General features: G+C 41.6%; 1 protein-coding gene across 2 annotated transcripts; it reads right to left on the bottom strand.

Moving 5' to 3' along the window:
* Syap1 (synapse associated protein 1) lies at nt 1-25,676 on the bottom strand. Of its 2 annotated transcripts, XM_038316911.2 has the most exons (10): nt 25,301-25,676; nt 20,293-20,411; nt 20,001-20,067; nt 16,416-16,489; nt 10,756-10,895; nt 4,582-4,727; nt 2,548-2,606; nt 1,990-2,137; nt 691-743; nt 1-181 (listed from the first exon to the last, which is right to left on the bottom strand). In XM_038316911.2, the coding sequence occupies exons 1-10, from the start codon at nt 25,503-25,505 to the stop codon at nt 2-4; spliced, it is 1,191 nt and encodes a 396-aa protein (XP_038172839.1). In that variant the 5' UTR covers nt 25,506-25,676; the 3' UTR covers nt 1. The 2 variants fall into 2 exon arrangements, with proteins under 2 accessions (XP_038172839.1, XP_038172840.1); XM_038316912.2 differs by lacking the exon at nt 691-743.

The following is a 25,676-nucleotide window of genomic DNA, read 5'->3' on the forward strand; positions in this document are numbered from 1 at the left end:
TTCAGCGAGCATCAAAATTTAATTTCAGCACAATGTTAAGAATGGGCTTGGGACTAATTCTCCTCCTGCAGCATCTTTTCAATTTCTTTATCCCAGTTTTCATCTCGCTTCTCGGACTCTGCGACCACTTCATATTCCTGAAGCTCCTGTTGTAGTTCCTTTTCCCAATCAGCAGAATCTTCTACAGAAAACAAAGGGAGAGGCAAAGAAAGGTGCTCTTTGAACTCGTAATACTTGTAACATTTCATTCAGTTGTTAACACCTCACACAAGGCCTAGCCATTTTTTTCCTTTGGAGTACCAGGCATGGGAACCCAGGGCCACGGCATTGCCAGGTAAGCACTCTACTATTAAGCTACATTTCCAGCTCCCCATTTCCTCCTCATTTTAAAACCATTTTGTTTGTGTGTGCAAGTATGTGTGGAGGTCAGAGGATAATTTCCAGGATTTGGTTCTCTCTTCCTACCATGTGGGTCCTAGGAATGCAACTTGGGTCATCAGGCTTGGCAGTGAGAGTGGTAACCTGCTGAGCCATCTCTCTGGCTTTTGTCTTTGAGACAGAGCATCACGTATCCCAGGCTGGCCTCCAATGCAATATTAGCTGAGGATGAATGTGAATTTCTAATCCTGCTTCCACCACTTGAGTGTTGGGATTACAGGTGTGGCCACAATGCCCAGTTTTATCACTTGCCTGAAGCTGAACCCAGCACCTTGAACTCGATATTGCAGAAGATAAGGCAGATACTGCAGTGTTATGAAAACAAGAGAAAACAAAACATGGCTTTTTAAAAAGGAGGGTGAGAAGACCAGTGAAGCCCTCCCTGACTACCCGTGGAGAGGTGAGTGTCTGGGCCTTGGGCTGGAAGCCCTGCTCTCTAGACTCTAACCCCCCAGAGGCACATCCTGTGCCCCACCCCTACACAGCAAAGCCTCAGAGACCTGGGAGCAGCCTCCCTACATCCTACACACAGTCAACAAGACAAAACGACAGCCTACAGAATGGGAAAAAATCTTCACTAACCCCACATCAGACAGAGGACTGATCTCCAAAATATACAAAGATCTCAAGAAATTGTCCATCAAAAGAACAAATAATCCAATAAAAAATGGGTACAGACCTAAACAGAGAACTCTCAACAGAGGAATCTAAAAATGGCTGAAAGACACTTAAGGAAATGTTCAACATCCTTAGTCATCAGAGAAATGCAAATCAAAACAACTCTGAGATTCCATCTTACACCTGTAAGAATGGCCAAGATCAAAAACACTGACAACTTATGCTGGAGAGGATGTGGGGTAAAGGGAACACTCCTACATTGCTGGTGCAAGTGCAAGCTAGTACAGCCCCTTTGGAAATCAGTATGGTGATTTCTCAGAAAATTAGGAAAACAACCTTCCTCAAGACCCAGTAATACCACTTTCGGGTATATATCCAAAGGATGCTCAATCGTGCCACAAGGACATGTGCTCAACTATGTTCATAGCAGCTTTGTTTGTCATAGCCAGAACCTGGAAACAACCTAAATCCCCCTCGACTGAAGAATGGATAAGGAAAATGTGGTACATTTACACAATGGAGTACTACACGGCAGAAAAAATAACAACAGCTTGAATTTTGCAGGAAAATGGAGCTAGAAAACATTATTTTGAGTGAGGTAACCCAGACCCAGAAAGACAATTATCACATCTACTCACTCATAGGTGGTTTTTAAACATATACCAAAGAAAGCCAGCCTACAAACCACAATCCCAGAGAACTTAGACAATAATGAGGACACTAAGAGAGACTTACATAGATCTAATCTACATGGGAAGTAGAAAGTAGAAAAAGACAAGATCTCCTGAGTAAATTGGGAGCATGGGAACCTTGGGAGAGTATTGAAGGGGAGGGGAGAGGAAGGGAAGGGAGCAGAGAAAATGTAGAGTTCAATAAATATCAATAAAAAATGAGATTGGGATTAGGAAAAAGAACAAAGGCATTGTGTGTCACCTTCTAGTGCAATTGTTTCTTCTTGCTTTTTATCAAGTACAAGTTGCTCCATTTCTTTTCTTAAATCCTCCTGATTTAAGTTGCAGGCATCGAAGGCGTCACTGACAAACTCAGAAACGCCTGGGCTGGTAGAGATTTCCTCCTCATCCTGAAATGCAACCAAAGAGCTCTTGGAATGGCTTCTAAATGACACCTATGTCTCATAATTTAACATAGTCTCATTTTTTTTGTTCTTCTCTGCTAGCTGTAAGATGGTGCTCACTGCTTTCCAACCTTCTAACTGGCAGTTGCTTGGTAACAGAGGCTATTATTCTCCTTCACTATTTAGATCACTCAAACCATTCTCTCTGATTCCTGATGAGCACATCTAGAATTATTTATGCCAGGAAATCACCTCAGCTCTCAGCTATAGGCTCTTGACTATTCAAGTACTGAACTCCTCATCTTGTAGACATAAGGCTGACACTCTTAAGCAGTTTTCAATCGTATCAGAGATAATTAACCCAGTAACTTCATTTTTAGACATCATCTACTAGGTATAACGTAAAACTGTATTACCTCTTGAGTTTTAAGCTGAGATTTGATTACGACAGGTGGTGTTTTGGGCCGTACTGCCTCTATGAAGTGAGAATAAAAGAGACAATAATTGCTTGATTTAGTTCTGAATGCGTATCATAAGAACAGCTAGATACATTAAATAACAGATACATTAAATCATTTTCAGAAATGAGCATTTATGGTATATTTTTTAGCTCTCTTTAAGTTATGACATAACATAGCCAGGCACAACCATGTCAACCTCCTTCTTTGGTGAGTGTCCTCTTGTTTTTACCAATTTAGAGACAGGATCTCATCATGTAGCCCTAACTACCCTGGAACTCACAGAGCTCTGCATGCCTGTCTCCTGAGTGCTAGGATTAAATTATGCACCACCATGTCTGGAGGGAATGTCACTTTAAATCTGCAACTACATTCAATATCCTTATATGGGATTTTCATTAGAAAATCATCTTTGGACTTCAGTGTCAGTAAAACTGATTCTGTGCTTTCTTTTAGGATACTAAGAATGAAGCTATTTGTCAAGCTTCCCTGTTATCAACCTGGGTAGAAAGCACAAAGGAAAACACAATGCCTCACACCTCATTCTGCTGGTTATCATATAAAGATTTAATTGTGTGTGTGTGTTTGAGTGTGGATATGTGTACCTGCATGTGGTGTCCTCAGAGACCAGAAGTGGGTGTTGAATCCCCTGGTACTGGAGTTACAGGCAATGTGAGCTAATGTGGGTGTTGGGGACTGAATTTGAATCCTCTGTAAGAGTAACACTGTTCACTGCTGAGCTATCTCTCCAGCAGTCTTTACTGAATACTTCTAAGTCCATTTTGTTAAACAGGCAGTCTTTGGAAAAAATGGCCTTCCCCCACCCCTTTTCGGCAGTGCGGAGTATTGAACGTATTATTATCTGCACATATGCTGGAGGGATATGCTACCACTGAGCTATATTCCCACTGGAATCCACTCTCAGTGTCAGAAAATAAATATATAAAAATATCATAATATATATATTTTAATATTTATTTTTATTTATCTTGTTTGCTTGGTTATTTTGAGACAGGGTTCTACTATATATCTCAAGCTAGTCTGGAATTCTCTGTGTAGACCAAGATGGCCTCCAACTTAGAGATCTGACTGCCTCTGCCTCCAGGGTACTGGGATTAAAGGTGCATGTGACCACACCCAGCTTTATATTTATGTCTGAGTACCCATGAAGGTCAGAAGACTGTGTCAGATCTCCCACAAGAACTGTAAGCCATTCATATGGGTGCTGGGAACTGAACCTGAGTCCTTTGAAAGAGCAGGAAGTGCTCTTAATTGTTAAGTTAACTCTTCAACCCGATAGTTCATTACATAGTTGCTGACATTATAAAACTTGTTCCCTAGCAAACAGGGTTATTAATACATCATAGGAGGTTTCAGATGTTTAATAGCTTAGCTTAGAGCTAGGTACTTGTAATTGAACTGGAATAAGAACTACTGGACTCTACAACCATAAGCACCAAGGAAACTGGGATGAATAGAAGTCTGAGAAATATCTGGCCTTGGTAGCACATGTCTGTAACCCTAGCACTTAAGATGTGTGTGTAGGCAGGAGGATCAGGAGCTCAAGGCCAGCCTGAACCCCCCAAAAAAGAGACCCCAAAACAAAACAAAGTCCAAAGGGGCAAAAAAGGAGACATTGAGAAGCCTGGTGGTGCACACCTTTAGTTCCAGCACTCCGTAAGCAGAGGCAGGTGGATCTGAGTTCAAAGCCAGCCTTGTTTACAGAGTGAGTTCCAGAACAGCCAGGGCTACACAGAGAAATCCTATCTTGTAAAAACAAGAATGAGATAGCAAAAGAACACTTGGGGAAAACACATGTAAGCTGGGACAGAAAGGGCAGCAAAAAAAGAAAATTTCCTTTGGAAAGAAAAGAATTTTTCTGTACAGAGATTTTTGATGCACACAAGATGACAAGCTCATTAGCATCTTTAAGCAGGAATATTTTACGTCAATTCTTTTCTTTGAGAACAATCTCTTTTCTGCAGAATGTACCTGTCAGAGGCAAATCATCCTCTCTGCTGCTTTTCTCTTCCTTTCCAGAGGCTTGCTGCTGGGCGGCCAGTGCTGTGAGCTGGGCCGACTGCTTAATCAAGGAGATGCGGTAGAAGTAGTTCCTCCAGAATACTTCTTCCTTCACACTTTGATAGACAATGACATATGTGAGAATGTGAGGGTCAAGAGCACACAGGGTAGTATAGCGAAGCCTAGAATAGATCATTATTTATTTGGCTCTGGGGATGTAGGATTTCATGCATGCCAGGCAAGCCAGCACTCAATTACCAAGCTAAAGCTCCAGCCCCTGAGCACTTATGGTGTTTGTGAGAGCCAAAGGGAATGATCATTTGCTTTATAAGCAAAAGCTAAATAACACAGTAAGCTGAACTATATTCACCACGGCAGCAAGAGATGAGTTATACAACGCTTATGAACTGTCAGTATTTCCTGGTACTTTTATTTACCTTATTAATTTTATTCTATGTGTATGGGTGTTTTGCCTGCATGTATATCTGTGCACCACACATATGCAAGGCCCATGAAGACCTAAAGAAGGCATTGGATCCCCCTGTAAATGGAGTTACATGTAGATGTTGAGTACTGAACCTGGGTTGTCTGGAAGAGCAGCCAGTGTTCTTGACTGCTGAGCCATCTCTCTGGTCCCTTTTTAAATAACGTTTGTGACTAACCATTATAACATTATTAGAACAATTAAAGCATTTAAAATAGGATCTGAAAGCCAGAGTGTAAAAATGTGTGTGTGTGAGAGAGAGAGAGAGAGACAGAGACAGAGAGACAGACAGAGAGAGAGAGAGAGAGAGACAGAGACAGAGACAGAGACCGACCTGATTTGATAGTCACACTGGGGTTGTGGGAAAGAATGAATGTCCATAGGAAATACATAATGAAGTATTCATGGTTGGACTTCAGGGCTCATTGAAGGAACAGCTGCTTATCATGTGCAAGGCTTTGGGTTCCATCTCCAGTACCCCTTCCCCACAAAAAGAATCAAAGGCCATGAGACATCAGGTTTCAAATGAAAGAAAAAATTCTCTAGGAGGCTGAGGCTGAAGGATCCCAAATTCAAGGCCAGCCTGGACTACACAGGAGACTGTCTCAAAACCAAAAAAACCAAAAAAGCAATAAGAACAATAACAGGAGGTTAGAGAAATGGCTCAGTGGTTAGGACTACTTGCTACTACTTCAGGGAGCCAAAGTTTGGTTCCCAACATCTATGTTGGGTGCTTTGTAACTGTCTGTAACTCCAGCTCCTAAAGAGCTGACACTTTCTTCTGGACTCCCCATCAGGTTTGTCATACAAACCTGGTGACCTGAATTTGACTTTCAGAACCCACATAAAGGTTGAAGGAGAGAACAAACTCAATAAAATTATTCTCTAATCTCAAAATTGAAGCCAAGACACTTGTACCCATATACACACATTATGCACACACACACAATAATAATAATAAAAATAATAATAAAAAAATAATAAATTAATGACTTAAAATGGTTTTTGTAATGCATTCAAATCTAACTTTTCATTGTATCAAAATAATTTTTAAAAATCGATGACTGTTCTTTCAAATTATAATCTCTAGTTTGGAAGGCAGACATAAACTGAATAAAGGGTGCACATCTAGGGATGGAGCTCAGTTGTTAGAGTGCTTGCTTAGCCTGGAAGGCACAAAGCCCTGGGTTCTAACCCCAGCACCACATAAGCCGGGCATGGTGGCCTAAGTCTGTAAACCCAGAACTTCAGGGTGAAGGTAGGAGATTCACAAGTTCAATATCATCCTCCACTACATATATCATTCCAGACTAGCATGGAATACATGAGAACTTGTTGCCAATCAACCACATAAAAACAAAAACAAGTCATCATAAACAAATATGGAGCTTCTAGACTTTTCTTCTCTGAGTGTCAGTTTGATCATCTCGGATACTCTTTCTGAACAAACAGTCACTATCTAAGGGACACCTTAGAAAATGAAGGATTGGCCCTATATTTTGAAATGCCAGTACTTCTTTATAGCAGCCTGAACCCAGCCAGTGCCCTGCTGCTGCATCACAAACATACTTTGAAGCTCTCTGATAGCAGAGGAGAAACTACCAGTCTTTTCCAGAGCCATATGCCCAGTGTTCCTCATTGGGTGTCCACAGGTTTCTAATGCTTCAAATCCAACACAAAAGTAGAAACAGATTTGTGTTTGGGAGCTACAGCTGTGCACAGTTTTTATCAGAGGACCTTTTGGAACTTTTACAATGTCATCTGGAATATGATTCTTCCCCAGAGGGTGATGCACAAGTTTTCTGCAATGTGCCTGCCTCTCTTACATCAACAGGGAGGAAGTCTGGCAAAGAAGTCCAAATAGTTGTTTTTGTTCATCAAAAGAGCAAACAGAACCCATGAGTCACCACAGAGACATTAATACACCCAAGATTTGTTCATGTGGGATGTTTCATAGAGCTCAGAATTAAAAGTGGCCTTGAAGATACTTAGGCAGACCACTTCCTCACAACTTTTTCTCCCTTTGAGACAGTTTCACGTAGCCCATAACATAAGCTTTGCCTGGAACTTACTATGTAGCCTAGACTGCTCTCAGACTAGTAGCAGTCTTCTTGTCTCAGCCTCCTAAACACTCAGATTATAGGTGTGTGTCAGTATGCTTATCTGCAACTTCATTTTTGCCTGGCTCTGATGTTTTGCCTTAAAACCCTGAGGCTTACAAGGTAAACAGGCCTGATTAGTTCATCCAAGTCTCATTGTTTTTTTTTCCATCATGTAGCCCCAAGGACTTAACTCAGGTCCTCAATCTCGGCAGCATGTGCTCTTACCTACCGAACCATCTCACTAGCTCAAGCTAGATTTTAAAAGTTATTTTATTTGTATGGGTACTTTTGCCTGCATGTATATTTGTGCAGTATGTGTATGTCTGAGCCCACAGAGGCCAGAAGAGGGCATCAGATCCTCTAGAATTAGAGCTATAGATGGTTGTAAGTTACCATGTGGGTACAGGAAATTAAACTTGGGTCCCTTGAAAGCACAGTCAGTGTTCTTAATCACTGAGTCACCTTTTTAGTCCCCAAAGCTAGACTTTTCTTATGGGGGTCTTGACATGTATCCTAGGCTGGTCTCCAGCTCTCTATTCTCAGCCTCCTGAGTTATTAGAATGATAGGGGTGTGAGGGCAGAATACTTGTCTTATTTATTCCTTCATCATTTGAAACAATAAGAGTCAATTCCTAGGGTTTTGTGAGCATATGCAGTAGAGGAGTAGATGGTACATTTCTTTAGATCCTCAACTAAAAATAGTTATTTTAGCCACAGTCTAAAGATGAAATTTGTAATGTGGTTTTATACACACACACACACACACACACACACACACACACACATATATATGTATATATATATATAGTAAAACTGTATAAATTGATCTTATCACTTGTAATGTAGAGGAAGTTAAAGGAAGGAGGATCAAAAGTTAAGGGTCATCCTTGATTTTTTCCATAGCAAGAGTGAAGTTAGCCTGGTATATAGGAAAATCACTCTCAAAAGAAAGGTTGGTTGTGGTGACTCATGCCTCCAATCTCAACACCTAGCACATAGGAGGCAGAAGCAGGGGGATCCCTGAAAGAATGAGGCTGCCTAGCCTGGTCAATAACATAGTCTCAGGCTAGTCAGGGTAACTTGGTAAAACTGTCTTGTCTCTGTTGGTATGTGCTTGTAAACACATCTTTAGGCAGGTGAAGGTCGGAGATCAGACATTCAAGGTCATCTTTAGCTATACATGGTATTTAAGGCCAGTCAGGGTTATATGAAAGACTGTCTCCAAAACAAAGACAAACAACAATAAAAAGAAATTTGCCACCAGTATGTTGATAGTTATGGAGAGAAGAGTTTTACTATAGAGGAAAACACAAAGAAAAGGTTCCACATAACTGGCTTCCTGGGGCTAGAAGAACTCTGCCAAAGTAGTATTCTCAAACAGACAAAAGACCTGAGCTGCCATATGGTCCCAAGGACTAGGAAATGATTCTCAAAATCCCTACATGGCCAGCTAAACATTGCATAATGAACATGAGCTCATGTATATTCCCTCTGAAAACACCCCAGAAATCACAGAAGAGGAACTGCAGAGATAAATCCTATAAATAGTACAAATAGGATAGGGCAGGACAGTGGAAGCTGAAAAGTCAATAGGCAAACAAAAAATGTACTGTGTGGAGTTATGCTACCCAAAGGAAGGGTAGCCAGCAAGAAGCAGGCCTGCCGACAGGTACTGGAACAGAGGTCACAGGTGCCTGTGAGGAGTGGGGAGATGGCTCTATTCTCTTTCACCTTGCCCTGCCCTTCCCATGAGATAGAACCTAAAAGTTTCTTATGTGGAATTCAGGCTCGCCTGGTACAGTTGAGACTGGGGCTGTGATGCCATACTGAAGCTGTAGGGCACAGGGTACACATGGGTTGGTGTCAGGCCAGGCTCTTGCTGTCTTGCCTACAGATGGTCAGGGGGCTGAAGAGTCCTCTAGCAGGGAAGCTACCTATTTACAGCTAGTTAAGTCATGAAAGCACATCTCAACATAAGGTGGACCAGTACCCTCAGTACAGTGCTATTACTGCAAAAGACAAGGGAGGGGGGCTGGAGAGATGGCTCAGAGGTTAAGAGCATTGCCTGCTCTTCCAAAGGTCCTGAGTTCAATTCCCAGCAACCACATGGTGGCTCACAACCATCTGTAATAGGGTCTGGTGCCCTCTTCTGGCTTGCAGACATACACACAGACAGAATACTGTATACATAATAAATAAATAAATATTAAAAAAAAAAGACAAGGGAGGGGAGCCTTCTGCGACCCAGAAGGCAGAGTTCCAAAAAGTTTCTGTGAAAAGTGCACAGAAAGAAGACATTTTGAGAGAACTATAAATTGTACCTTCTGGGAACAGTAAAATTTTACAACCATGAAACAAGGATAAGAGCATTCTAAAAAGGGGACTCTCACAAAGTAAGGAAAAATATTTGTTTTGATTTTTTTTTTGGACAGGGTTTCACTCTATAGCTCAGAATGGCCTGGAACTCATTATATAAGCCAGATTGTCCTCAAACTCATAGTGATTCTTCTGTCTTAACCTTCTGAGTACTGATGACAAATGTTAAGCCACAATGTCCTGTCTTTATTTTGTTTAGAACCAAGATTTCCCACTTGTGACTCAGGCTGGCCTCTCACAATCCTCCTGCCTCTGCTTCCCAAGTGCTAGGATTATAGTCTTGAGCCAAGCCCCATTTGGAAAGCCGATTTAAAAAAATAGGAACAAAATAAATAGCAGTGACAATCATAATCATCATAATAAAAACCAGGCCTGTAAACCTAGTTACTTGAGAGCCTGAAGCAGGAGGATTGAAATTTCAAAGCCTGCTGGGGATACAGAGTGTCTTCAAGACCCAGCTAGGCAACCTAGTAAGACCCTATGTTAAAATAAAAGTCAAAAAGAGGCCTGGCAATGTACTATAGTGTTAAAACATGAGCCAGGTCCTAAATTCAATTTCTAGTACTGCAAACACAACAACAAAAACCCTACATGAGTCAGAGAGCCAGACAAAGCCTCAGGGATGCTGCAGAGAGGAAGGCCGCCCTCTGCTGGCAGACTGATGGCAAAGCATCACAGACTACTGATTGCACTGGAACTTAAAGGGCAACTGGGATTTTATGAGTAGGGAAGGGCCTTTCTTTGGTGGAAGAAAAACTACAAGAAAGAGAACAAAACACAGCTGCTACAAAGCCTGAATACAAAACACTGGATTTCAGGAAAAAGGCAAGGGGCCTTTACAGATCTGGTTTTATTTGGGTATATTTCTTGTTTCTGAAGGAAATATATTCTACCTTAACTTGTGCCAAAGAGCACATCTCCTTCCCATCCTGACTTTCCTGCCAAGTCTGCCCTCCCTTTCCATTTTGGAACATGCTGCCAAGCACACAGGGCCTCTGAAGGGCTACAGGGCCTGTTTGGATGAACAGATAGTGTCAAGAGGGTTCTGGCCTCCATTCAATGACTCTTCACAAATACTGTATATAACTAGAGCCCTTAGGAATGTGAAAGCTCTATGATGAAACAGAAGTCACCACTGCAGGAGTGAGCAGTGTCTCTCTGACTGAAGAACATGGTACTTACAGTTTAGGAACAAGGGCGAATCTCATCTTGCTTAGTAGTTCATCCTCTTGGAGCATGACCAGGGCGACAGGGTACATTTGATCAAAGTCAAAGTTAAACTGCACACCAGCTGGTGGGTCACGAAGAAAATTCCTCTTGTCCTGTGATGAAAAATGGAGGAAAAATGGGGGGGGGGGGGGGGAAAATCACTAAAAGGTTATAATGTATCATGGATTTGATACACTGAATTTTTGTTGTTGTTGTTGTTGTTTTGAGACATAAGACTACAGGGTTTCTCTGTGTAGCCCTGGCTGTCCTGGAACTCGATCTGTAGACCAGGCTGACCTCAAATTTAGATACTTCCCAAATGCTGGGATTAAAGGTGTGCTAAATTTTAACCAAGCCTTCAGTCACAAGGTCAACTGAGCTGTCACTGACTTTCCCACTTAAAAGAGACAGGAGAACAATCCATCCTTCCAAGTATTTTTGTAACACTTACCTGGACAGAGGCTTCCAGGAGGTCAGATAGTTAGTTCACTCAATTAGTTGAAATCACTTAGATAAAAATCATATAAACATGTTAACTGTTTGTTTTTATTGGACACATTTAGGTATGTGAACTCAAAGCCAAACACAGTGGAGTAGGCTTGTAATCCCACCAATAGGGAGGTAGAGATTGGAGGATCAGGACTTCGAAGTCAGCATCATCTATACAGAGGTTTGGAAGTCAGCCTAGGCTACATGAGACCCTGTCTCAAAAAGACAAGAAACAGGGCTGGTGGGATGGTTCAGTAGGTAAATGTGTTTGCTACCACGCCTGATAACTTGAGTTTGATCCCTAGGATCCACAGAGTGGAAGGAAGGAGATGGGGCTGGAGTGATGGCTCAGTGGTAAAGAGCACTGGCTGCTCTTCCAGAGGAACCAGATTTAATTCCCAGCACCCAATGGCGACTCATGTCTGTAACTCCAGTTCTAGGGATCCAACACCTTCTTCCAGCTTCCTCAGGCACTGCATGTAAGTGGTGCATGGACATACAGGTAAAACAATACACATAAAATAAAAATTAAAAACCAAAAATCAAGCAACAGAAATAACAAAACCATCACCACCACAAAACATTTGAGAACAGCAGAGAATCAAGAACCCCAGAACCAAGAGCTAGGCATGTTACTGAATGCCTGGAATCCCTGTACTTGGATGGTAGAAGCAGGAGGCTTAGAAATTTAAGGCCAGCCTCTGCTATAGAATGAGTCCAAGGCCAGCCTGTGCTGCCCTGTTAAGTTTGGGACCAGACTGGCCTGCCTCAAAACAAAAACTCAACAAAGTAAAACAACACAACACAGAATTTTACTAGTTAGAGAAAACTGGTTCAATGTAACATTCTCCTGCACCTATCTCTCCAATATATCTGGTATCTGGGCAAGTGTGATGGCTAATCTTGGTTGTCAACTTGACTACATCTGGAATCAACTAAAACCCAAGCTGCTAGGCACTCCTGTGAAGAATTTATTAATCAGATTATTTGAAGCAGGAAAACCCTCCCTAAACCTGGCAGCCCACATTAAAGGACACAGGAAGAAGCACTGTATTTTGCTTGCTTGCCCTCTCTCTCTATGGCAAATTCGTCTATACTATTGCTGCAGCTGGTATTAAATCCAACTTCTTCAGGATTCCAATGTAGACTGAACACCGGCACCTATATCCAGAAACCTTCCAGGACTGCACCAGACAGGGAGTGCAGAGATATCCAGCCTTGTGGACTGGACAACTAACAGATTCTCAGCTTTCTGTTGTGAGACAGTTGCTGAGTATCTGAACCACAACCTGAGAGCCAGTCTAATAAATCTACTCTTAATACGTATATTTAGTCTGTTAGTTCTGTGCCTTTAGAGAATCCTGACTGGTACAGCAGGCAAGATTTCACTTAAACAAAAAGGCAGGCAGTCCATACACTGTAATTTAGCTAGCACTGTTTTTTTAACAAAAGGACCTTATTTGATATATAAGGCATTTTCACTTTTCAAAACATTGTTTTTTCTTTCTTTCTTTTTTTAAAAAGTTTTTATGTGTATAGGTATTTTCCCAACATCTATGTCTGTGTACCACATGCATGCCTGATGACTGAAGAGGTCAGAAGAGGGTGTAAGATTCTGAGACTGGGAGTTACTGATGGTTGTAAGCAGCCATGTAGGTGCTGAGAATCTGGATCCTCTGAAAGTGCATCCAGTGTTCTTAACCACTGAGCCAACTCACGAGTCCCAACTTTTTGTTTAAAAAACAGTCTCTTATAGTAAAGACTACTGTTAAATTATCTCTATTGGAGGATAACTTTGAACTCCTGATCCTCCTGTCTCCACCTCCTGACTGTTGGGATAACAAGCATGAATGCAGACTTTCCTTAATTCAAGGTCATGAACAACTTTCTAGCTCTAAGGGCTAAATCAAATTAGCACTAACATCATAACTTACTAAACGAGACCTGTTTCCATAGTCATTTAAATAGTTTTTAACCTGCTGGAAAGAATTCTAAAAGCCAGATATAATGGCATACATCTGTCATATGACCCCTTGGGAGGCTAAAGGTGGAGGATTGCTTAGAATTTGAGACCAGACTGTGCTACATACTAATTTCAAGAATTCCTTTTAAAAAGGAGTTTTTAGACCAGGCTGGCCTCGAACTCAGAGATCCTCCTGCCTCCGCCTCCCGAGTGCTGGTTCCAGGACAGGCTCTAGAAACCACAGGGAAACCCTGTCTCGAAAAACCAAAAAAAAAAAAAAAAAGGAGTTTTTATTCTTTATAAAGTGATCTTTTTAAAATCTTTTTTATTATTTTATTTTATTTATTTATTACGTATACAATATTCTGTCTGTGTATGCCTGTAGGCCAGAAGAGGACACCAGACCCCATTACAGATGGTTGTGAGCCACCATGTGGTTGCTGGGAATTGAACTCATGACCTTTGGAAGAGCAGGCAATGCTCTTAACCTCTGAGCCATCTCTCCAGCCCCTATAAAGTGATCTTTAAAATTTTTAAATTTATATCATTATTGTGTGTGTTGGTGGGGGAAGTAGGGGCACACACTCTTGTGACACAGCTTGTATGCAGAGGTGAGATGACAACTTTGTGGATTTGGTTCTCTTTCCCATCTTTTATGTGGGTCCAACAGATTGGACTCAAGTCACCAGGCTTGTGAGGCAAGAGTTTTCTTTACCCACTGAGCCATCTTGTTGGCCCATAAAATGATATCTTTTGCAGAAATTCCCATAAATGGAGTTTCTGGTCCATGAGTACAATGATTTCAATGACTATTACCCAGGCTTTCCTGTAGAAGAGGTATATGGCAAGGAAGACTCACAAATTTTTACTAGAAAAACAAAACAATAGAGGTGGGGGTGCTGGTGGTACAGCTCAGTGATAATAGAGTACATGAATAAACTACATAGTAAACAAGGGCCTGAATTCAATCCCTAGTGCCAAAAAGGGGTGGGGGTATGTTAAAGAGAGTGTCCAGTGAGACCACTCAGAGATCACTGGGACCCACATGGTAGGAGAGAATTAATACCCTTCATGTTATACTGTGATCTCCACATGTGCTGTTATGTATGTACACACATACAAACAAAATAAATAAAGGCAACAAATTTTTTTACAAAACAAAAAAGTAGGTTAAAAACAAAAAATTAGCCTTTAATCCCAGCACTTAGAAGGCATAGGCAGGTAGATATATAAGTTCTGAGGAAGCTGGAGGTATGCTGTAAGACCTTGTCTCAAAAACAAAGAATTGGGGAAGTATTGGAGGGTTGGCTCAGCAGTTAAGACCACTGGCTGTTCTTCCAGAGGACCTGGGTTTGAGGCCCAGCACCCACATAGAGGCTAATAACTACCTGCAACTTCAGTTCCAGGGACCCCACACCTTCTTGCCTCCAAGGGCATCAGGTATACATGTGATACATAGACATATATGCAGGCATATAATATCCACACAGATAAAATAAACATGAAAACTATTGATTACAGTGAAAATATGGATCTATGAAGTCATTGTGCACTGAGCTTTGATAAAGCTGGCCTTTGCTCTCTGAAAGAACACAGGTAAGTAAGCAAAACATTAGAATCTCAGTCCCCTTTGTGCAATAGGGCTAAAAACACTAGCTACACTGTGGTCATGCTAGGAGCCTCAAAAGATAGTATGGGGAAGTAGTTTCTGAAACTGTCCTTTGTAACATCACTGTTTTGTGGGCCAGCAAATGAAATGCCATCTATATCAATGTCAATTACCAACGAACGTATGTAGGTAAAGAGAAAATATGGAATACGATCATTTCATTCACAATAACTGCATTGCTGCCTCAAAACTTCATCTTACTATATCTCAAAGATTATCAAATCAAAGAATCTCTTCCTTTTTGAAACATCCTTATTATATAGTCTCACCTAACCTCAAACAGGTGACAATCTTCCTGCATCAATCTCCCAAGTACTAGGATTACAGGTATGAGCCTCTATCTTTTTAAGGCTGAAACAATGATTTGGCATAATAAGCTATACTTTAATGTGAAAAAAAGAAAAGTATAACCTAACTCAAAGTTTTTTTTTTAAAGTTAGTTTGGGTGGCTTTTAATTCCAGCACTTGGGGAGCAGAGACAGATACACCTCTTTATCTCTGTGAGTTCAAGGCCAACCTGGTCTACAGAGCCAGTTCCAGGGCAGCCAGGGCTGTTACAGAAAAACCCTGTCTCGAAAAATAGAAAACAAAAGTCATGGATCAGTGAGACACAGTCACAGGGCCCTGCCCCTGCTTGAAGATATAAACATCTCTTCTTCAGTGGTATAGCCACTGGTAAATTGGTCAAGTTCCTGTAAATAGCTTCTAATTCACACTCCTGTAAGCAATCCTAATGAAACTCATTGAGTCAACAAGAACAAAGGCTGGGGATGTAGCTTGGTGCTAAAGTACTTATCTATCATGTCTGACACAGTAGTGCAAAAACAAAACAATTCAGGAAGTTACTAAAAAATCATCAAAGATAACATGCATGTTCTTAAATTTTCAAAAATGTTTTTAAAAACTGTAAAAAAAAGGACATGGTGGCACATATAATTAATCCCAACACTCGGGAGGCAGAGGCATAGTGAGTTCCAGGACAGCTAGAACTATGTATTGAGACCCTGTCTCAAACCAACCAAACCAAACCAAACCAAACCAAACCAAACCAAAACTGTAAAAGCCTGGCATGGTGGTACACACTTGTAACCTCAGTACTAGGGAAGCTTAAACAGGAAGACAGTTGTAGGCCGGCCTAGGCTACATAGTGAGTTCAAGGTCAGCCTAGGCTACATAGCAAAACCCAGTCTCAAAAAACAAACAAACAAACAAACTAAAATACAACAAGAGCATGTAAAAATGGCATAGAAGTAAAAGAATTTGGACAAGTTGTGATGGTACATGTTTTTAATCTCAGTACTTGGTAGGCAGATGGACTTCTGTGAGTTTGGGGCTAGCCTGGTCGCCAGAGCAAGTTCCAGGACAGCCAAAGCTATGTAGTGAGACCCTGTCTCCAAAAAAGAAAATGAAGGAGAAGAAAAAGAATTCAGCTAAAGAGAAAATCCCGTGAACAGAGATGTACTATGATAGGAGAAAAGTCTTACCTACACAGGGTTTTTAAAGGGTACTCACAGCTGATAAAGCCAAAATCTGCTGTTGAATTGTTTCTTCATCGTGACTATCAACCCATGGCGGCACAGCTGCTTCTATATAGGAAAAAAAAGGCTATTGGGGCTGGAGAGATGGCTCAGTAGTTAAAGAGATTAAAAAAATCTTGGTGATATTGCAGAGAACCTTGGTTCAGTTCCCAGAACCCACATGGCAGCTCACAAACTGCCTATTAATTCAAGTTCCAGGGGATTTGATACCTTCTTCTGGCTTCTGCAGGCACTACATAGTTATAACAGTTAAACCGTAATCTATCATTTCAAATAAAAAGGAAGATTTTTTTATAAGACCACTTAAAATAATAATTTACCAATAAGCTCCAAATATGATTATTCACTGTAATACCCAGACTTAATGCATATATTTGGTCAACAAATACTCTACTTGAATGGTACAGTACAGAATTCTGACAACAATTTAATCAGATAACCAAAATCAGTATCACTGGGCCCATACAATGGCTCAGTGGGTAAAGGTACTTACCCACAAGACTGAAGACCTGAATTTGATGCCTGGGATCACATGGTGGAAATGTGCAAAGTGGCACACATGAGTGTATATATGCACACACAGACAAACAGTGGGGGAGAAACACACTGTGGATCCCTGAACATGTTATTTCAAGAAGAATTAAAATATCAAGAATATACAATCCTAGTCTAATCATGAGGAAATATCAGACAAAGCTCAATATACAATAGTATATTAAGATGGGAACAGCCCACCAGCAGCACTTGGATGTGGAGTCAGGAAGATCAGGAATTCAAGGATAACCTCAACTACATAGCAAATATGAGGTCGGCCAAGACTGTCTAAGACCCTGTCTCAAAAAAAAAGACAAAGTTGTTAGAACATTCCAGACTAAAGAACTAAAGAAGGCTAAGAGAAATGACAGAATATAATATCATATCCTCAACTAGTACTTAACTAGATTCTGGAGGGAAATGTTATAAAGGACATCACTGGGTCAACTAGCAAAATGAATAGGTGTTAGATTTGTGTATTATATCTCTAAGCATGGTGGTACATGCCTGTATCTTGGCACTTGAGAAGCTGAGGCAAATAATTGCTTCAAGTTCTAGGCAGCCTGGGCTATGGAGTGAGATGCTGTTAAAAAGAAGTTGGGCGTGGTGATCCACTTTAATCCCAGCACTTGGAAGACAGAGGCAGGCAGTTCTCTGTGCAGAACTCTATCAGTTCAAGGATATCCTGGACTACACAGCAAATTCCAGGTCAGCCAGGGACACACAGTACAACCCTGTCTCAAAAAAAAAGCTGAAGAGATGATTCAGTGCTTTAGACTTTATGACAAAGGGTAAAAATGGCTCAGAAGTTAAGAGCACTTGCTACAGTTCTGGGAGGATCCAGGTTTGATTCCCAGCATATATGTAGTGATGGAGTGGCTCACAACTTTCTGAAATTCCAGTTCTAGGATGATCTGATACCTTCTGGTGACCTCCTCACAGGTGTCATACTGCTCTTGCAGAGGCCCCAGAGTTCAGTTCCTAGCATCCATTGTCAGGTAGCTCACACCCACTTACAACTACAGCTCCGAGGCACATGGCCCTATCACAATATACATAATTAACAATAAAAATAAATAGGGCTATTAGGATGGCTCAGCTGTTAAAAGCACCTGATGCCATGAGTTTGATCTTTGGGACCCACGTGGTAGGATAGAATCCTGGAAGTTGTCCTCTGCCACACAAAGGCCAGAAGTAAATAAAGGAAATAAAAATAAGAAAGAGAAAGAATAGGATCTTGAGAAGTGAAACCAAAGCAAAAGACCAATTAGAGACAATAACCTATAGAGCTGGAATCAAATTGTCAATGAACAGTTAGAAGCTGAATGCTGAGAATACCAAGATGACATACACCTAGCTAGGTATGATTAGGAAGGGAATGCAGGACTCCACTCAAGCAGTCATCTGCTCTTTATAGTAGATTCTAACTGTACTAACCCCCAACACATGTCAGACCCAAAGCAATCCATTCAAAGTAGAGGTAGTTCCAGATTTGCCCCATACACAGTGATGAGGTGATGAGATGTTAAGCTGGGGATATGGTAGCTCCGTTGGTAGAATGCTTGCTTAGCATGCACAAGATCCTAGATTCCATTCCCAGCACAGCACAAATCCAGTATTGTGATGTATACCTATAATACTACCACTTGGGAGGCAGAGGAAGGAGGGATGAAATTCAAGGTCTTCGCTGACTATACAACAAGTTAGAGGTCAGCCTTGGCTATGTGACGCCCTGTCTAAAAAACAAACAAATGAAAAACAGTTGGTATCAATGTTAAATTTCTGGGCCTGGCTTTTTACAAAGACCTCTAAATGTTGGCATCTGCAATGTAGACTGGAAATCTTACACCTCTCAGAGTTGCTGTCCTAGCTGAGAAGATGAAAAAAGAATCTGGCAACAAACGTTATTTGTTGCTGGTGATAGCATTTTATTTATTGATTGATTTTGACACAGTGTTTCATATAACATAGGTTGGCCTCCAACTTACTATGTAGCTGAGGTGGGCTTAAACTCTTGATCTTTCTACCTTTGCTTCTCGAATGCTGGAGTGTGCCGGCTATGTTTTTGTTTTTAGACTAGGTCTTGCTAATCCAGCTGGTCTCAAACTCCTAGCAATCCTTTTGCCTTAGCCTCTTGGGTACTGGAATCACTAAAAGGCCTGATTAGGCTTTGGTCTTTTTGATTGATCCTCTTCTCTACCATGTTTAGTAAAAGACTGAATTCTTTGTGTGTGTGTGTGTGTGTTTATTTTCTCTCTACATAGACCTGGCTGTTCTGGAACTCATTATCTAGACAAGGCTGGCCTCAAACTCTCAGCGATTGACCTTTTTTTGATCCAAGTGCAGGGATCAAAGGCATGCACCACCACATTCAACTATTTTTTAAAAATTCGACTTTTTTTGGTTTTTCAAGACAGGGTTTCTCTGTGGCTTTGGAGCCTGTCCTGGAACTAGCTCTTGTAGACCAGGCTGGCCTCGAACTCAGAGATCCGCCTGCCTCTGCCTCCCGAGTGCTGGGATTAAAGGTTTGCGCCACTACTGCCCAGCTGAAAATTTGACTTTTTAAATTTAACAAGTTTTTTCCCCATTTTGTAGCCCAGGCTGGCCTGGACTTACTATGCATCTCAGGCTAGGAGTACAGCCTCAAACTCACAGCAATCCTTCTGCTTTAGCTTCCCAAGTGCTGGGATTCCAAGTGTGAGCCACTATTCCTGGCTGTACATAGACATTTTTTGGTGCTTGGGATCTAACCCAGGGCCCTGTATACACTATGCACATGTCCTACCACCTGGGCTCCACCCCAGTATTATATGTTTTTGTATTCTTAGAGCCTTAGTATAGGTCTAGAACATAATAAATGTTCAATAAAACCTGGTAGGAAGCTGGTATGGCAGCTCAGCAGTAGCACTTGCCTAGCATATGTTAAGGACCCGGGGTTGATCCTCAGCACCAAAAACTGACACACACACACATATTCACACACACAGAAACTTGGCTGAGAAACTAAGATAAACTTATATCATACCTGATTTTTTTGTGTTCTGTTCTTCAACAAATTTTTTCTGTTCTTTTTGAAAATCCCCTATAATGGTCTGTTAAAAAACATATGAAAAGTTAAATTACTTTGAAAGTTTACTATTAGGTAAGAATTATAGTCATAATTCATGTGTACATGTATGAAATTGTCCAAGAATCAAGAAAAGATATTCCAGAAAAATTCCATCAGCACATTATATTTTACTTGAGTTAAAAAAATGATTACATTAGCTACTTACAACTTTCAAAAATTTCTCCTTTTACAAGTTCTCTAAATGTACCTTATCAATGATGTCATCTATTTTTCCTTCTTCCACAGATTTCTTTATTGTCTGAGCTGTTTCAGAAACAGATTCAGTTATCTTCTTTGTGGCAGCACTTGCAAAGTTAAACAAATAATCTGTAAAGGAAAAAAGGGCCCGTGCTTCATCCAAGTACAATGGTTATCACACCTTCCCATCAGTATCTGCAGGGAGATCTGTGTTAAGACCCTTTTTGGATACCAAAATCTGTACACGTTTAGGTCCCCTTTGTAATAATAGCACAACACAGAACCTATGTTCACCTATATAGTCCTGTGTAAGTTAAATCACCTTTACTGGAACCCAAACAGGTCCTCATGGGTTGCATAGCTCTTACCACTAAACCATCTCTTCAGTATCCATACTGTCATTCTAATCTAAGGAAATCATTATTTGAAAACTGGCAAACTGGCTGACCATGGTGGTACATGTCTATAACCCCGGCATTTGGGAGGCAGATAGATCCCTGTAAGTTCAAGACTAGCTTGTTCTCTACATAGCTAGTTTTAGGTCACCCAGGGATATATATTGAGACTCTGTTATCCACCACACCCCTACAAAAAAGTAGTAGGGGGCTAGATGGCTCAGTGAGTAAAGACAATTGTCAAAAAGCACAACGATCCCCACATAGTTGAAGGAGAGAGCCAACTCCTAAAAGTTGTCTCTCAATTTGCACCATGGCACACATATACCCACATACACAAACAAATTGTCAAAGCGGACAGAAACATGACATGAGGCTAGAATAGGAAGGAAAAAAACATGTAATAGAAAACCCTTAGCAAATTAACATTCTTACACACAGGTAGGTTAATTTTCAAAGGTATTTCACTTAATTTTAGAATCCAAGAAATCTCAAGTATTAGCAGGGTGCTTAGAAGTGACCAGATTCTCCTTCAATGGTGGTGCATGCAGAAGCAATCAGATCTCTGAGAATTTCAAGCCAGCCTGGTCTACAGAGCTAGTTCCAGGTCAGCCAAAACTATGAAAAGAAACCCTGTCTCAACACCAAAAACAAGTGACCAGACTCAACTTTATATCCAGGTAATAATCCACTTCCCAGTCCATGACTTTGAGAGGCCATAATTTCTTAGTATTACCCACAAATAGCTAAAAGCGTTTGCAAGTCTCTTGTCATTTCCACTTCTCAGTTTTAGGTCTCTCTTCCCCCACAAGAAGAATCTGTTATTGCTGGACATAATGGCACACATCTTTAATCCCAGCACTTAGGAGACAGAGGCAGGCAGATCTCTTGTGATTTCGAGGCCAGCCTTGTCTACATAGTGGGTTCCCGGATTGCCAGAGCTACATAGTGAGGTCCTGTATGTAAAAGAAAACAGAACTATTATTATGTGTATGAGTACATGATGTATGTGGGGGTAGACACATGTGCCATAGGGGCAAATTGGAGGTCAGAGGACAATTGTGTGGTGGCATTTCTCTTCTTTCTGTGGGTTATGGGAAACAAAAGCAGGCCATCAGACTTTCAAGGCCAGTGTCTATACCCACTGAGCCATCTTGCTGGGCCCCTAGGTCTGTCTTTTCTCTTAGGGAATATAAACTTCTAATCTACTAATCTAAGCAATGTCCTTAAATTTCTTTCTCTTCAAACTAACAATGCCAGTTCTAAAGACTATTGTTCATAAGCTATGGAATCAAAGCTCTCTCTGTAACTAGAAATGTGCTATCAGAACTCAATTAGGTGTTTTTGAGACAGAGTTTTGCTATCTATCCTTGGCTAGCCTGATACTATGTAACTCAGGCCGTCCTTGAACTTTTAGTAATCTTCCTGTCTCAGCATTCTGAGTTTTGGAGGATTTCCCATCCCTGCCCAGCTTAGATACATGTTTATCAAAGCACTTAAATTTTCCTGGGTGCATACTAGTTGTGTGGATTAAAGATATTTAGCACTTTTAGCATGATCGATACCCTGCTCATAAAGAGTATAGGAGCTATAGAGATGGATCAGTGGTTAAGAGCAATGGATCCTCCAGAGGACCTGGGTTTGATTCTCAGCAGCTTTCAAGAGGATGTGATGTCCTCTTTTGGTATCTGTGGGCACACATGGTACACAGACATACATACAGACAAAACATCCATACACACACAGAGTACAGAAGATGATTTGGTTGCCTTTCAAAACAACTAAGCACTCTGCACTGAATAATAGACATTGGTAGCTCCTTTGGAGACAGTGACCATAGGAAAGCATAAGTTTATCAGGAGGAAGGACCAAGGAACAGGTAGTTTGGTTTGGAATGAAGGAAGAGAATGTAAAGTTGGTGGTTCACTACTGGTAATGGTAACAGTAAGTGGCTGGAATGCATAAATAGGTCACTATTTATAGGAAGTACTTAGGATCCAATCTTGAAGATAGGGATTCAACAAATGTTTGCTTAACAAGTGGAGTTCTTAGTAGGTTCCAGTAGATTTCAAAGGTCTAAAAAATTACTTACTAGGAATCAGGCTTAATACTTTATTTTTCAAAACACAGGTAGGAGTCAGGCTGGTGTAGCTAAATTTGCTATCCAGTGATTACCCTTGGGAGGTGGAGGCAGGAGTTCAAGTCAGCCTCAGCTATGTAGAGAATCTGAGGTTTGCCTTGGGATACACTAAAAAAAAAAATGCAAAGCAAAACTAAAAACCAAAACCCCACAAAGAAAAGTACACAAATACATCCTCTTAGACAAAATGTATTTTTCTGGCCAATATGCAGGATTAAAACATCTCTGATAATTTCTCTAGCCTCTCTAAAACTCTGTGTATTAAACTAGAACGTTTACATAGCTACATAAATCATAGAAGCAGGAGCATTCCTTTATCCTGAAACTTTAAATTCCTAATCAATAGGGGTGGGGTCCATCGGAACTCAGCTTCCTCAATCATCAAGGGAGCGGGGAAAGAAAAATAAAACCAGACTACCAACAACAGAGAGAACCCGGAGAACCTTGTGAGGAAAGATGGCAGGAAGCAGGGCTCAGAGGCCTAGCATGCGTGTGGCTCTAGGTTCCTTGGTCCTGAAAAGAAAATTCAGGGAAATTTTAGTTGGGCATGATGGTGCCCAGCCAGGATCTTAGACTTGGGAAGCAGAAACAGGTGGTCAGGAGGATTTGTCTTTACAGATAATGTCTCACTAAGTTGTCAAGCACTGAACTCACATTGTAGCCCAGGTAGGCCTAGATCCAGGGATCCTCTTGCTTTATAGCCTTTTAAATACCCTAGGCCTAGTTTTTTTGTTTTATGAGACAAGGTCTCTTGTAGCCTTGGCTGGCTTGGAGCTCACTATATAGCTGAGGCTGGCCTTGAACTCCTGATCTTCCTTTCTAAAGATCCCAAATGATGGGGTTACAGGCCTGCGCCACCACAACAGGCTTTCATTGCACATTAATCTATCCCAACTACCCCATATAACCTCTGCTCTTGTAAGTCTTTTCACATTCCTTGAATATCCCAAGTTCATTCCTTCCTAATTTTCTACACTGAAAACATTCATTCTCTTTTCTGCTGATCTCACGATATAACTTAGTTTTATTTCATTTGTGCAGTCTTTGGGCGTTTTGACTGAGATTATACACTGTTAAGATTTGATAGTGGGGAGCCAGGCGGTGGTGGCGCACGCCTTTAATCCCAGCACTCGGGAGGCAGAGGCAGGCGGAACTCTGTGAGTTCGAGGCCATCCTGGTCTACAAGAGCTAGTTCCAGGACAGGCTCTAAAAAAAAGCTGCAGAGAAACCCTGTCTCGAAAAACCAAAAAAAAAAAAAAAAAAAAAAAAAAAAAAAAAAAAAAAAAAAAAAAAAAAAAAAAAAAAAGATTTGATAGTGGGGCTGTTTTTCCTGTCCCTCTATCTCATAGTCAAATTTTTTGAACATTAGAGCCTTTCCTACTGAAGTCTGTGTTTCTCTGTTCTTTGGCACCTTGAATCCATTTGATAGGCCCTTAAAACGTTCTAAATTTAGTGAATGTGTGGTATGTGTGGTGGTGATCCCAACAGGATGGAGAGAGAGGAAGGAGTGTTGAGTTCACAACCATCCTTGGCCACATGGTTTGAAGCCAGAAGAGGCTATATAACACTGTCTCAAAATAACAACAACAACAAAAACACTTGCTAAATTTAGTATACATTTTTGTTGCAATTCTCTTATGTTTACTTCTCTTTAGAGCCCACCACCCCAAAGTCACCTTCTTTGACTAAGCATACCAAAGTCTCTCCAGAATTAGTTACCACAGTAGGTGTTTATAGTCTCAAGGACTACTTTTTGTTCAACTTCAACTAGACTATAAACTTGGAAAGAGTATGGGCTTTGAAATCAGGTAGATTTTTGGCTCAGATTCTACTTGTACTGCGTATTATCAGAAAAATGTTGGTTTTGTTCTCCCAACTCTTGGGGGATGGTGAATAGCTGAAACTCAGGTATTTATTGTCATTAAGATCTAGCACTGAAACTCGTATATAGCAGACAATGGCAGCTTCTTTTCCACCTCAAGGAAAAAGGTCCTGCTGGAAGCAGAGGCGGGAAGATCAATGTCATCCCTACAATGCAATGCGAGTTCAAAACCCGTCTGCCTGAGCCACAGGAGACCCTGTCTGAAACAATTAAAAGAAGATATGCATGACTTAAGCTTGAGTAACCTACCAAGCTACTTGAGACAATATACCTTTTAGTCCTTTCTGGGGACAAAAGGCATTTTCTCAACCAACTCTAGCTGGGAAGGTGGAGATTCAGGTGAAAGCTGGCAAGCCGAACAAGCCAAACTGCTTGTCAAAACCTCGAAAACAGCGGTACACCGCTCGCGTCACTGCGCCTGGGCTTTCTATGTACACAAACTTTGCAAGAGAGCGACAAATTCTTAGGCACATCGAGGACACGACGTGACTCCTCGGGGAAGCTTCGGCGTCGCCTAGCTCCCAAGTCCGGGAGGACCGACCCCCCTCTGGCATCCCCGCGCCCCCTCCCAGCCCACCCTCGCGTCTCGGAGGGGACTCACTGCCAAGGCCTTTGGCCTGGTGGAGGAGCTCTGTGTCTTCCGTATGCTGCTGCTGCTCGCACTCGGTGGGCTCCGCCGGCGGCGCAGAGCGCTCCTCAGGGGGCGAGTCTCCCTCCGACTGCTCGTCCCCGCCGAGCGGCTCTCCTCCCGCAGCCGCCCCCTCGGGCTGCCTCAGGCCCAACCAACTGCTCAATCCCCGTAACATCCTGCCCGCGGGATCGCCGCCGCCCCCTCACCCAAGAACCCTGCCGCCTTTAACCCCCTCTGCGACCTGACACCGCGGGTTTCTGAGGGTGACTGGCCGGAAGCCACAGCAACAGCTTCGTCGCCGGTCCGCCGTTAGCCCACCCTCTAAAACACCACCCCAGCTGGCCGC

The sequence above is a fragment of the Arvicola amphibius genome, chromosome X (assembly GCF_903992535.2).
Source record: "Arvicola amphibius chromosome X, mArvAmp1.2, whole genome shotgun sequence".
Lineage (NCBI taxonomy): Eukaryota > Metazoa > Chordata > Mammalia > Rodentia > Cricetidae > Arvicola > Arvicola amphibius.